At 43.9% G+C, this 13843-nt stretch overlaps 1 protein-coding gene across 3 annotated transcripts in view; it reads right to left on the bottom strand.

The window, feature by feature from the left end:
• Positions 1-823: 823 nt before the first annotated feature.
• CNOT6L (CCR4-NOT transcription complex subunit 6 like) overlaps positions 824-13843 on the bottom strand; it is a 46194-nt gene continuing 33174 nt past the window's right edge. For 2 of the 3 annotated variants that reach the window (XM_081960395.1, XM_081960394.1), the window contains exons 8-12: positions 12840-12994; positions 11822-11973; positions 8194-8421; positions 6775-6977; positions 824-5191 (exon numbers count right to left, since the gene is read on the bottom strand). In XM_081960395.1, the coding sequence (XP_081816521.1) occupies positions 4979-5191; positions 6775-6977; positions 8194-8421; positions 11822-11973; positions 12840-12994 (951 nt within the window). In that variant the 3' untranslated portion in view covers positions 824-4978. The remainder of the gene's footprint in view (positions 5192-6774; positions 6978-8193; positions 8422-11821; positions 11974-12839; positions 12995-13843) is intronic. The other variant, XM_081960396.1, reaches the window with a different exon arrangement.

Below are 13843 nucleotides of genomic sequence, written 5' to 3' on the forward strand. Positions count from 1 at the left end.
TGTGGCAGTGGCACCTGTGAGGAGTGCACGTCAGCTATCATGTCATTTCCGTAACCATGTTCTGACCTAGGCTTCCCCGGCAGTACGAAGCCAAGTCCTCGTCCTTTTATTTAGCTTACAATGAATTCCTCTCCAGCAAAGTTTTTCCTCTCCCCGCAGTCTTTCGAGATAGTTCACAATTACCGACCTTTATCAGGCTTGGAGAGCGACCAGGCCGAGATCTTTTAGACGCCACAATACTTGGCAAGAATGCAGAAATGAACTAATTGTCTCCTGCAAACTCCACACCCTTTTTGCTCCTCTTTTATTTCCTATGGGAGGGACCATCCATCATCCACCTGTGGCCTTCCTCCCAAGTCGACCCTTGTTCCTTAGCTGTTCCCTTTGTCTGGCAGCTCTGCACATGCGCACACTGGGAACAGGCTCCAGCCGTTTGTCTGCCTCATGGTTATCTGCCTCTGAAGACAGCTGATAACTGTCAAAGGGCCCCATCTCTGCCTCCGACGCAGAGCCCTCATCAGAGCCTTCCCCAGACTCCAGGACTGGCCCATGTTCCGCCCCAACCTCCTCACTCTCCGAATCGGCTGCCAGCTCTACTGGATGTTGGCGGGCCACAGCAGTTACAAATAGATAAAATTCAGTAACACTCTTATGTTTAAATTAGCTTCTATCCAATCACCCTCGCAACTGAGGCTCTAGAAGCATTGCAAATCCAACATTTCAACATCCAGATAGCACCATTTATGGCTGCCCAGCAGAAAGAAAGGTAATCCGATACTCTTACAAATCCTTATTTTAGAAAGAAAAGTCATGGGCTCCGATGCAGCTTCAGCAGCTTCAGTTCCATTTTATTCACACGCGAGCAGCAAAAGAAGCAACGAAGGCTGTTTTGCCTGTGCTAAATAGTAATTTTGGGGCATCCTGTCTTATGATGCGCTTCAACATCACTTGTCTAAAAAGCTTCATTTGTTTCTCCTTGGGAACAGGACTATTTTCCTTGTGTTTTCCTGGACTGAGACGAACGCAATGATTGCTTTATGAATACGTAAAGCCAAAGCCTTGTGAAATTTCTAAAAAGGCACCAAGAAATCAGGGCTGTTCCAGACCACGTCGATTACCTAAACTAAAACCAAACCCCAAAAGGAATTTAAGAGGTATACAAATGTTCCCAGTTTTTTTTTTTTAAATTCTTTCTCCTGCTTCCTACCCTCCCAACAACATTACAAAACATGGCGTGATTTTTTTTTTTTTTTTGGTATTATTTAATAAACCGGCTCCTTTGCAGTTCATATACAATCACAGGCGATATTTTTTTTTGTTTTAAACTCCATTTTATACAAACATCTCCAAAAATAGTTTGGGAGTGAAGTATGGTGGGAACTATTGCTCACTCTGCTAGTTAACATGCAGGTATGAGGAGGAGGAGGAGGAGGGAAATGTATTAGTGCATACCTCCAGAGCACAGAAGAAAAGTTAAAATAAAATAAAATATATGCCTCCAAAATGATACAGACATTTGACTCAGGAGCACAACCTCGACTGGGAATTTTCTCGTTCCAGCCCTACAGAAGCAAACAGGAGTTGGGGGAATATATTTGCATTCACAAATGAGAAAGACCAATTCTCAAAAGGCTGCGTCCTTGCAAAAACCAAAACCGAAAGGGGTTAATGTCCACAAAATTAAGTTCTGTCATGCTAGTTGACTTCCCAGTACTGTATCGTAATTGGCTTGTCCATTTATATATACATATAATGTATCTATATACATGGGCATTTTTATATAGAACCCTTTTTTTTTTGAGGTATGTAAGAGGAAATACCTGCACCAATGTTGAGGGTGGGGAAATGTGATCTTTGAAAGGAGAGAAACCTTCTCATGCTTCGTAATTCGATTTTAGCCTTTTGAGGGGGTGGAACCAGGTTAAAACAGAGGTGCTGTTGCAAACGGTTAGCTCGTGTGCAGTGAGTGAGATGCCTCCCTCCCTCCACCAAAGGGAGCCAACAGTGAGGGGTGTAAAAGGAACACATTGAAAGGCCAGATGGATCTACCGAAGTCCTGCTCTGAAGTGCAGCTGTCATTTTGAGTTTTCTTACACGAGTGTTGTTCAGTTTTAACAAGGCCGCGCCGGAAATGAATCGACCTGCACCTCTGGGGATGTGTTTAATGCATTGTGTGAATCCGAAACTCTTAGCTTGTTTCCCTTGGAACCCAGCCACAAAAAGAAACTCAAAAATAACAAGAATTCCTGGTTCACATACCACGTTAAACAAACCACAGAGCATGCGGCTTGAAGTTTTGTTAGCTGCACCGACTTGCAAGGACAGCCAAACCAAGAAAGTTAGTGCTTAAGCCACAAAATGATTGGGACTATTGAAGGATTATTGCTCTGCTTAATATTTTTCTTCTACTATGTAATGCAGCAAGTTGCAATGGATGGAGACAAATTCCTTTTGAAAGTGGATTGCATTCTTCAGTCATTCATCCCGCTCCGCCGCCATCCCCCCTTAACAAGCAAGAGGGAACAATTCGGAGTCCGGTTCTCTTTTCCCTTTTGTTATTTCGGACACAGTTAGCCAAACAGAAAGGAGAAAGGGGAAGGAGATATCTTAAAGGCTACCTTGGCGAACGGTTCCTTAGGATTTAAGATTAACTACTTGACTCTTTTTGTTTTCCCCCTTTTTTTTTAGCATATTCATGAGACAAATGTAGCTCCTTTAAAAATTTTCATTCACATAATGGAAACCTCATTTATTAAAAATATCACATTTGTTTTTCCAGATTAGAAATAGTAAAGTGCATGAAAAGTTTAAAATATAAGCTCAAGGAATCTCGTATAGCAGCAAGCAGAAAATACCCCCAAACATAAAAACAGATTTTGCTTTTGTTGCTGCTGTTGAAAAATGAAGTGTAACTCTACCCACTAAGGTGGGGGGGGGGTAGGGAAACATGCTCCTTTTACGACTTGTGGACTTCAGCTCCCAGATTCTGGGAGCTGAAGTCCACAAGTCCTAAAAGGGGCATCATTTCCCCACCCCTGCATTTAGGGGCTTACTGCTAAATGTTTTTCTTTCACTGATATGGCTAGGCAGCAGTGACAGGTGCAAGGGATCAAAGCAGGCAAGATGGAAGATGCACCCCTTTTCCAAGGGGCAGGCACCCCCCATCTTGCTTGCTTAGTATCTCTTCTCCTGTCCTGAAAGAGCCAAGCCCTAATATTCTGCTCAAACCCATCACAATAGCAGTTGCCCTGAGTGGATAAAAACCTCATCTCTCTCTCTTAAAAGAGATGGCATTAAAATAATATATATATTTTTCCCCACCCTCCAGAAAAAAAAAGAAAAAGAAAAAGAAAAGGTTTTTAAAATGGCCACCAGAAGCACACACATGCACGCGAGAGGATGCTTAAAGATTTCTTAAAATAAGAAAATTAACAGCTGGGAACAAACAAGCAGGTTCCCTTTAAAAAAAAAAAAAACAACCTAACTTGATAGAAGAAAAAGAAAAGAAGAGAAACAACGACAACAAAAAGAATTAAAAGCATGACATGGCTATTTGGCGACAAGGGTTCACAAAAAAAAGCGAAGGCAATGGTTAGGTTAACATTATTCTCGCTTTTTGTCTTGAAACAAAAAATCGCACCGAGAAAAAAAAAATCCGGTGGAACTAAACATTTATCTCCCACTTCACTTCTACTAACCTTTCTTTACAAAATACCTTAAAAGGGGAACGGGGAAGGGGTTTATAACTTACAAAAAAATTAAAAGAAGGGTCGCGTTTCGGTTGGAATCCCTTTGTATACGGTGGACATTTTAGCAGAAGAATTCTCATCGCTGATTTAAAATGCAGGATTCAACGTTTAATTGGATGTCCTGAATTTATTGTGGTTCCCTCTGGGTCATCTGTCTCGCTACCTGTGTTTCTCTGAAGTGATCCAGTTTGCCATTCCCTTCAAGCGAAAGACAGGTGCTATCTTACTCTCCTGGTAGAGAACATGGCTTCAAGCCAGAGGTTGAGACTCATCCCTGCCCCTTAGTGCAAACGGAGGTGATTCGGTGAATTTCAGATCAGAGCATGCAAGTTTTTATAGCTTCAGAAACGGAGGTGGTGCAGCAGGGCAGAGCACCCTGGAAACTTTAGTGCCAGATGCAATCAGATATTTATGGAGAAGCTCTCTCCTGCGTAAAGCAATTTTTATTTTTTTTTAAATGGTGGGAAGACTAACATCTCGCCACTTTGTTAGCTCAAATGGGAAGTGAACAAATTTGAACTCAGAATCAACATCAAAAACAGTTAAGTGCTATTTCCAATGATACACAAATTCCCTACAGCAATGTTTCTCAACCTTGGGAATTCTAAGGTGGTCTGGGAATTGAAGTCCATATAGTCAGCTCTGAAGCCATTTTGGGAGAATCTTAAATTCCCAAGGTTGAGAAACAGCTGCCTTACGGGGCCAATATATGTTGTCTAATCTAGTGCAGGGGAATTTTATTTTTTTTAAAAAAATGAGTGCTTTGGGAGCAGGGGGAAAGTCTCATCTGGCTACGACTGATTAAAAAAATGGGGGGGGGAGGATACAAAACCTTTAGCTATGGATGTATACATGTAAGCAAATCCCTCCTTTTTGATTTGAACCGTTGATTAAGGCAGCTTTTTGTTAAGACACGTAAAGCCCACCACCTTTTCTCTGTGTATACTTTGTGTCTGTACCTTCAGAACAAAACCAAAAAGGAAAAAAAAAGCCCATTGAAAAAGGGAACGAACAATAACTTTGGTTCCAGCCCTAGTGCCAAGTGGTACCAATATGCACCGAAAGAAATGTGCAAAATTGTACTGTCAACGCACACAAAAAACGGAAAGGAGCATGAAGCAGCAGCTATTAAAAGGTTGGCCATACTTCACTCCGACAGACTTTGATTTACAACTGTACAAGTCCATAAACAAAGGGACGGGGGTCCCTGCCCTCCAGGAAGAGCAGCACTATCTCCTGTTTGGCAAATGGATGCCGTTGACCGGAGGCAGGAATGGAGGGTGGAGCTCAAGCTGAGTCAACAGTGAGAAGTGGTCGGAAGGGATGTGAGGGTGGGGGCACCCCGTGATGTTGTTCTCAACCAGCCAGTGAGGATCCAAAGGCCCCAGGACACCAAGCACATTCATGTGAGTGTTGGAATAAAAAATATAGTCAATTACACCCTAGAGAGGGAGAGAGAGGGAGAGAGAGAGGGGGGAGAGGAAGAGAAAGTATAAATACAGACAGAAAATACAAACCTGCCAATAGATTAGGTCCGTGATGGCGAACCAATGGCACACGAGCCACCTGTGGAGCCATATCAGCTGGCATGCGAGCTGTTGCCCTAGTTGGGCTCCAGCGCCCATGCATGCCCACGCTGCCCTTCCCTTCCCAGGAATCCACACGCAATGCCAGGTAAGTACAGGACTTGCGCAAAGGCTCTGGGAGGGCGTTTTCAGCCTCCGGGGGGGGGGGGGGGCTGTTTTCACCCTCCCCAGGCTCCAAGAAAGCCACGCGCACATACGTGAAGCAGCGGAAGGGAGGGTTCACACACACATGCGCAGGGGGGAATTCAATTATGGGCGCGGGCATGATAGCCCGCACGCATGTGCTTTTGGCACCCGAGGCGATAAAGGTTTCGTCCATCACTGGATTAGGTTATGTTCCCCTTTAAAGAAAGAAATGTTTCTTTTCAGCCCTTAAATATTAAGGCACGCGAAATGGGTGGTTTCAGATTGAAGACTTGCATGTGCTTTGATCCACTTATCAGGGAGGGATATAAAGCCCCCACTGGCTTGATTTAATTCCCCGAGGCAATGAAATGATGGTTTGTTGTTACAAGCGGTAGGAAATGCTAACTGCATGAAACACGAAGGTCACATTGGCGTATGTACAGTTAGTCTTCAACTGATGATTGTAACTGAGCTTAGAATTAGTCATGGAGGCTAAGGGCATGTGAATGAACCCCATTTTATGACCTTTTTTGTGTGGGTTTTTTTTTTTGCAACAGTTGTTGACTGAACCTGTTTCCTTCAATGGGCATTTTTGTAAGAATCTGGAAGTAAATGCTGGAAACGGGCAGAAAAACGCCAAAAAACGCAGTCATGTGGATCGCGGGATGCTGTAAATTAAAGCCAGTCATGTGATCACGTGACCATGGTGTGTTTGTGCGGCCAATGGAATTCTGGAACTGGATTGTAAGTTGCTCTGGGAAGATCTGTCGTATCTTTGAATAGCTGTTAAGCAACTGTTCATTAAGTGAGGAGACATACGATGGTCTCCTTCAGTTAAATTAGACCAGGCGTCTCCAAACATGGCAACTTTAAGACGTGTGAACTTCAACTCCCAGAATTCCCCAGTCAGCCATGCTGATGGGGAATTCTGGGAGCTGAAGTCCACGCGTCTTAAAGTTACCACATTTGGAGATCCCTGAATTAGACAGCAAGCCAATCAGAATCCTGCAGCATTCGGTCATTGGAGATTTAAATTTAGCTTAATGTGAAAAAACAATGAAGCAACCTTTCAACTGTTAAAAATGGGTAGATTCCACTGTGGAGCACTAACTTACAAAAACATCAGACTGAACATGTCCTGATCCAAAATTTACATCTCCTTTTAAACACGGTGGCAAATGGGGCCTACCTGTACAGATTAATGGACAGTCATCCTTTTTCCACCTGGGAGTTCACAAACTACCTTGGATGGTGAGGGTTTTACAGTTCTTTTGGGACTATTTTTTAAAAAAAAAAAATCAAACCACACTTACCTTGAAATCAAAAGTGTAATTAGTATAAGGCATCAAGTTGTTTTCATAGGCGCTCTTGAGTTGAAAACCATGGGTGATTCTTCCTTCAGAAGCCCCATTCTTTCCATTGCCACTGAAGTTCATGAGACACTCGTTGTAACGTAGCTCCTTGAAGTCTTTGTGGTTGTCGGCCACTATTCCATTGCTTAAGTATTCCACAACACCTGATTTGAATAACCAACAGTTGAAAGACTGAATTGCACTGTAACCCTTCAATGTTTATTGTGCAACAGCAAGTGAACAATTTCTTTTTCCTTAGACAATTATGAACGTTTACAAAAAAAAAAATATTATTCAGTAGTTAGAGCTACAATTGTTATTGAAGACCCGCTAACTGGATTTACTGCACTGGAATTAGAAAGTTGCTTAACGTCCTGCCACATTCTTGTTTATGGATAAAAATAACTGGTACAATAAATGAGAAATTGCTAGTTTGACCAACGACTTGTGCATATTCACGCAGGACAGCCTACTTCAAAAATCTCTGCCGATATTAAAATACTAATCTATACAATCTGAGAAATATGTCAGAGAAAGCTTAGCTTTGAGAAGTGAAGCCACGCTGATTTAAGAACACAGATCAGAATTTAATTGTGAAGCAGCAATCCTGTGTTCACTGCTTAGGAGAGAATAAACTTCCAAAGAAATAAGTACAAAATTTGGGTGTGCATCTCCATACTCGGAACATTTCAACATTTTCTCCACAGCTGACCTGATCCAATTACAGGCTGCCTTTTTCCAATTGCTTTTTTTATTTATCCAATTGAAACCTCATTTTTCTACTTTGGCAAAAACTGGAGTGGCTAATAATCATGCAATCCAGGCTGCAATTATTTTGGTAGAAATGCATTTTCTACCATGTTCCTCTCTCCAAGAAAATTCAGACACTCTTATATACACGTAAAAGTCACCTTTCCCTATTCTAAGCATTTTCTTAATAAAAATATTGCAACAAGCTTGTTAATTGTTCAGATATTCTCTAGATATTAATTTTAATCTCGAAACCAATGCTTAGATCCACTTCTTCTACTCAAAACGATTGCATTCCCTAATAAACCCCCTTTTTCAAATTTAATCATAGAGAGACACCTTTTTTAAAACTCTGAGGTGCGTAAAGAAAAGTAGATGCCATTACTGCTTGATCTATTTTGTTCTTCATTACCTAAAGAACAGCTTCTGGAAAAAATACAGTAGGCATAAAATATCTGATCTTCTAATTCCCTCTCACTCAAGTAACAATCATAATTAACACAGCGTCTTAAACGTTGACAGTGATTCTTCTAAGAATATTTTAAAGTTTTGCACAAAGATAAAAATTATTCTTAAAAAAATAAAAGGCGTGGATCGACTCCAAAGTCAAGGCAATTGCTTCCGAATCACCTGAATCAGGCAGTGAGTTGAGATCTGCACACAGCACCAGAGGGATGGAATTTGTGTCTGTTGTTGGGCTTCCAGGCCGACCGGAGGCTTTCTCGAGGATATTTTTAAGTTCGGAGACAAACATCATCGTCTGGACAAGCTTTACATCCGAATATTCAGGGTCCCAATGCATATGGGCATTTGCTATTATAAGCAGCTGGCTGTCCATTGCATGAAGTGGTTTCATACCTAAGATCAAGGCATCGTTGTCAAAATTAAAACAAATTCATCCTGAGATATGGAATCGCATTTGTGTGTCTTTTGTGCATCGTAGCCAGACGAGGCACTTATAAACGGGGTGGAATTTGTAACACGTATTTCTCCCCTACTGCCTATTTTGACATAACACACATACCTCCAGGAACACAAAGTGGTTACAGGCAGGGTACGATGCAGAGGGACCTCAACGGGACCTGCCTTCCTTCACTTGGCAGCATATGGCCCATCACCCCAAATCATCAGGTCCCCAAAAGAAATATATCCACCTGGCCAGAAGCAGAGAGGGGGCCATCCATTTGGCCTGTTTCGTAAGAGCTCCCCGGCTTCTCAGATGGCCATTTTTGCAACGGATTCACCAGGTGTCTTGACAGGTGCAGAGAAATAAGTCCTCTGCTTAGTGCTGGTGAGGATGAGACCAAGCTGTGAGGCGCAGGAGGAGAAGGAGGAGGAAATGGTGACTCTGGGCCAGTGATGGGTTCAGGATGCTGTTGCAACCGGTAGGGTGCAATGGGGCCCACCATCCCCCACATGCAGGCGCGTAGCACACACATGCGTCTTTACCTCCATGACGCTCCAGCTGCTCGGCACAGCATCGCGCGGGTGTCGTATGCTCTGTGCGCCGAAGAGCTCAAATAGAGATAAGGAGCTCGGGCGGGCGGTTGAGTCCTCTGGAGCACTGTACCAGAACGGTACCCGGTGCTCCCGGCAGGCACTGGTATGCCCGTACCAGGGCGTACTGCCTGCAACCCACCACTGCTCTGGGCCCAGTACAGATGGTTGCAAATTCCTGCTTTAATTCTCCCTAGCAAGAGCCTGTCCTACCTCTCCAATTAACAATAATCACGGGCCGGCCTAGATTACCAGGAAGGTAAATAAATGCTTTCCCATCTGAATTCTCCTGCCATTCCACATAAATGTTACACAGGATATCAACCCCTCTTCTTTCTTCCAGGCCTAATTTAACCCACCCAAAGAATTCTGAAAAGATATGGATAATGATTTCTCCTTCTTGGCTGTGATGAGCAGATCTTCTCCCCTGGAAGCTCTGTTCCAGCAAAGCCCTGTGTAAAGTCAATGTCCAACCTGTGGGCGGCTTAAACTTCTAAGTAAAAAAAAAGATCTTTGGCTGCATTTGTTGAGAATGGTATAATTTTATGAGAGGTCAAGTGTAGAGCAATAAGCCAAACCGAGAACTGAAAATTCGCCTCCAAAATCACGAAATTCTCTCTGTCTGCCGCTCGCTGCCCACCAATCAAAGGTCCTGCAAGATGTTTCCATAACAGTCAACAGTCTGAGCCCAGGTTGGTATGCGGCTCCCTCCTCCTTCCAGTTCTATGGCCTTGGAGCAGCTTGCCAAGGTGGCACAGTTCCTTTCTCCCCCAAGCAGCATCCTCCAATCTCATGCTTTGCCAGCTTCACTTAAGCTAAGTAGTGGCATTGCTACAAAAAGAGCCAGTTTGATGTAGTTACCATATTTTTCGGACTATAAGATGCACCGGTGTATAAGACGCACCAGGATTTCGAAGAGGTAAGTAAGGAAAAAAAAAAGGTTTTGTCTTCCCCGGCCCCCAGGAGTACTCTGCAGGCTTCAGCAGGGCTTGGGGAAAGCAAAAATGCTGCTCTTGCAAAAAAACGGGTGGAAAACAGGCCATTTTTTGCAAAAACGGGGGGCATTTTTGCTGTCCCCCAGCCCTGCTGAAACCTGCAGAGTGCTTCTGGGGGCTGGGGGAAAGCAAAAACGGCCCATTTTCCGCAAATTTTCTGCGTTTTTGCTGTCCCCCAGCCCTGCTGAAACCTGCAGAGTGCTTCTGGGGGCTAGGGGAAAGCAAAAACGGCCCATTTTCCGCAAATATGGGATACAGGGGCAGAGTTTCAGGAGGCCAAAAATGGCTATATTTGGTGTATAAGATGCACCAACATTTCCACACTTTTAGGGGGGAGAAAGGGTGCGTCTTATACTCTGAAAAATATGGTATTTAAGGTACTAGATTGGAAACCAAGAGACCACGATGTCCAGTTCTGCCTTAGATGTGACGTTATCTGGGTGAATGGACCAGTCGTCCCCCCTTCTCAGCCCTAGGAGGAGGAGGCAGTCACAAAGCAATACAATACAATAACAGAGTTGGAAGGGACCTTGGAGGTCTTCTAATCCAACCCCTTGCCTTAGGCAGAAAACCCTATACCCGGGATGGCGCACCTGTGGCACGCGGAGCCATTTGTCAGGGCACGCGAGGTGTTGCCGTGTCAGCTGGCCAGCGCACCAGCGAGCTTAAACCTACGAGCAAACCAGAAGTGACTTCCGGTTTGCTCGTAAGGTCCTTTTTAGTCCTCCGTAGGCTTCAGGGAAGCCTCCTGAAGGTCCCCTGAAGCCTCCAGAGGGCCTTCCGGGGGGCGGGGGATGCTTTCGCCCTCCCCAGGCTCCTATAAAGCCTCTGGAGCCTGGGGAGGGCGAAAAAAGCATACAAAAAATGGGGGGGGGGGCGCGTCTCTCATGCACACATGTGCATTGGGGGGGGTCGCACATTGCATTACGGGTGAGGCACGCCCGTGCACGACCCCCCTTATGGCACGCAAGCCAAAAAAAGGTTCGCCATCGCTGCCCTACACCGTTTCAGACAAATGGCTATCCAACATCTTCTTAAAGACTTCCAGCGTTGGGGTATTCACAACTTCTGGAGGGAAGCTGTTCCACTGATTCATTGTTCTCACTGTCAGGAAGTTTCTCCTCAGTTCTAAGTTGCTTCTCTCCTTGGTTAGTTTCCACCCATTGCTTCTTGTTCTACCCTCAGGTGCCTTGGAGAATAGTTTGACTCCCTCTTCTTTGTGGCAACCCCTGAGATGTTGGAAGACTGCTATCATGTCTCCCCTAGTCCTTCTTTTCATTAAACTAGACCTACCCAGTTCCTGCAACCGTTCTTCATATGTTTTGAGCCTCCAGTCCCCTAATCGTCTTTGTTGCTCTTCTCTGCACTCTTTCTAGAGTCTCCACATCTTTTCTACATTTTCTAGCACTTCTACAATCTTGCTATGAAAGTTGCAGGGACTTGTCCAGGCACTCATTGTGAATCAAGAGTGACTCACAGGCAGGGCCCCTCCTGTCTCCAAATTACTACAGCTGGTTGTGTAATTTCCAGATTCTAGACTAGCCTCAAGATACAGAAGCCTAGAATGACTTTGGGCTAGTCATTCTCTTTCAGTCCCCCCTGAGTTGCTGTTATGGGGGTGGCAGGAATGTTGAGGGGGGGGGGAATGGAGACCCACATGAAGCCAACTCAAACTCTTAAAGAGACAAGCTCAGCTATAAATGTAACAAATAAAATTCCAGCCCGCAACCGTCCTCTCATTTGGATGAAAACACAAAAACACCAACCTGCCCCAAACTGCTCCTTGTGCACCTCTAACACAACCGCAACTCCGATGTTGTCCTTTGTCATAACTCGGTTCAGCATAGCTTCGGACCCTTCTGAGTTGGCCATCGCCACCTGGTTGAACTCGACCGTGTGCTTCTGCACCAGTGTGAACCTGGTGAACCAAAACCCAACATCCATGCATAAATCACCAATTGAAAAGAAAAAGAGAGAAAGAAGCAAATCTATAACGACTGTTGTTTGAAAAGCGGAAAAGAAAAAAAAAACATTCACTTCCAACTCTTTTTGGTGCAGTAGAATAAGGTAATAATACACAACCACAACTTTTTACTTTTTATATAATACTAGCCGATAACCCTGCGTTGCCCGGGTATTTATTTATAGGGGGGAAATGTCCAGACCAAATGTAATTTCTAATATTGGATTTTCCCCCTTACCAGAGAGAACCCCCTTGTGGAGTACTGTGAAGCTGTTACTATGGCAACTCCAGTGTGCTGTACAATAGAAGCCATTTTATGGGAGTACAGTAGAAGCCATTTTAAGGCACAACAGGCTGCATCTTAACAGAACACACACCCTGAGGGGCGTTAGGGGTGTCTTACCCCCACAATATTTGTTTCCAGAGAGTAAGTAATCTGTGTACCAAGTTTGGTTGAAATTGCTCCAGGCGTTCCAGAGTTATGCTGGAACACGCATACTTTTATATATATATAGATTTCTATAAGACCAAACCTAAGAACAAACCAAATCCTCTTCTATTTTTCCATTGTTTTTCATTTTCCTTTGTATTCCTGTATTTTACATTTTGATGAAAGTCTGGAAAAAGTGCTGTTATTTGTAAGAAATAAAAAAATAAATAAAAACGACTAGCAAGAATTCTAAGCGTTCCTTCTGCATGTTTTTTATATGGATGTGGTGATTTCAGAACTGCAGCCTGTGTGGCCAGAACACATGCCGATTTGGGAACGAACAGGGATGTTTGCACACTCGAGCCACAACACGAAGAAATGAATCTCTTACTTTTCGGTTTTGAAGAATATTGCACAACCGTCCACATGTTTCCGCTCATGCTCAGACATGATTTTGGCACGTGACTTTGGAGAAAAAAATCCGTCATATCCACGCTCTTTTAATGCTGGCAGAAAGAGGGTGAAGTATTGCTCAGTTTCTACTTCCTGGAAGTGAATACGGCAGGGTTACTAGTGCCCAAGAGAAAACAGTGCAAAAAAAAAAAAAAAGCAACGACTTTTGGCTTCTACTTGTTTCTCAAACCTTTACGCTGGAATGCAGAGAATCTACAGAAAGGAATGTATATGGCAGGGGTGTCCAAACTTGGGAACTTTAAGACTTGTGGACTTCAACTCCCAGAATTCCCCAGAATTCTGGGAGTTGAAGTCCACAAGTCTTAAAGTTCCCAAGTTTGGACACCCCTGGTCTATGGAGATTCCCAGTCATCCCAGGTCATGGTTGTCCCCAAGGGGCTTTTTTTAAAGAGGCAGCTGGACTTTCTGTTTTTACTCTGAAGACATTTCGCTTCTCATCCAAGAAGCTTCTTCAGCATTTCCCTACCATCCAGTCAAAGATGAAGAAGCTTCTTGGATGAGAAGCGAAACATCTTCAAAGCAAAACAAGGAAGTCCAGTTGCCTCTTGGGAAAAAAAAAGCACCTTTGGGACTACAGAAAGGACAACCTCTTGTTACTCATAGCAACGACACAAAGAACCTTTGAAGGCAGAGCCACTGAATGAATTAACCACCACGGTCATAAAATAAAGTCTGGTCATGTGGTGACTCACTTAAGTTCTGGTTCCCTCTGTAGTCGAGCACTACCTGTAACAGAATCTTACAAGTGTGAATGCGCCTCCCTCACTTCCTGTGCGTTCTCGTGTGAGATAATCTCTGACACTTATCTGATTGATGCCTCGGTAGCTATTTTCCCTCCTGTCCTTCAACGATATTTCCAAAAACCTCAATAGAAGAAGGAACCCAACAAATGGCCACCATGATGCTCCAAAGATGCTCACA

This window comes from Natrix helvetica (assembly GCF_964273705.1).
Source record: "Natrix helvetica genome assembly, chromosome: 7".
Lineage (NCBI taxonomy): Eukaryota > Metazoa > Chordata > Lepidosauria > Squamata > Natricidae > Natrix > Natrix helvetica.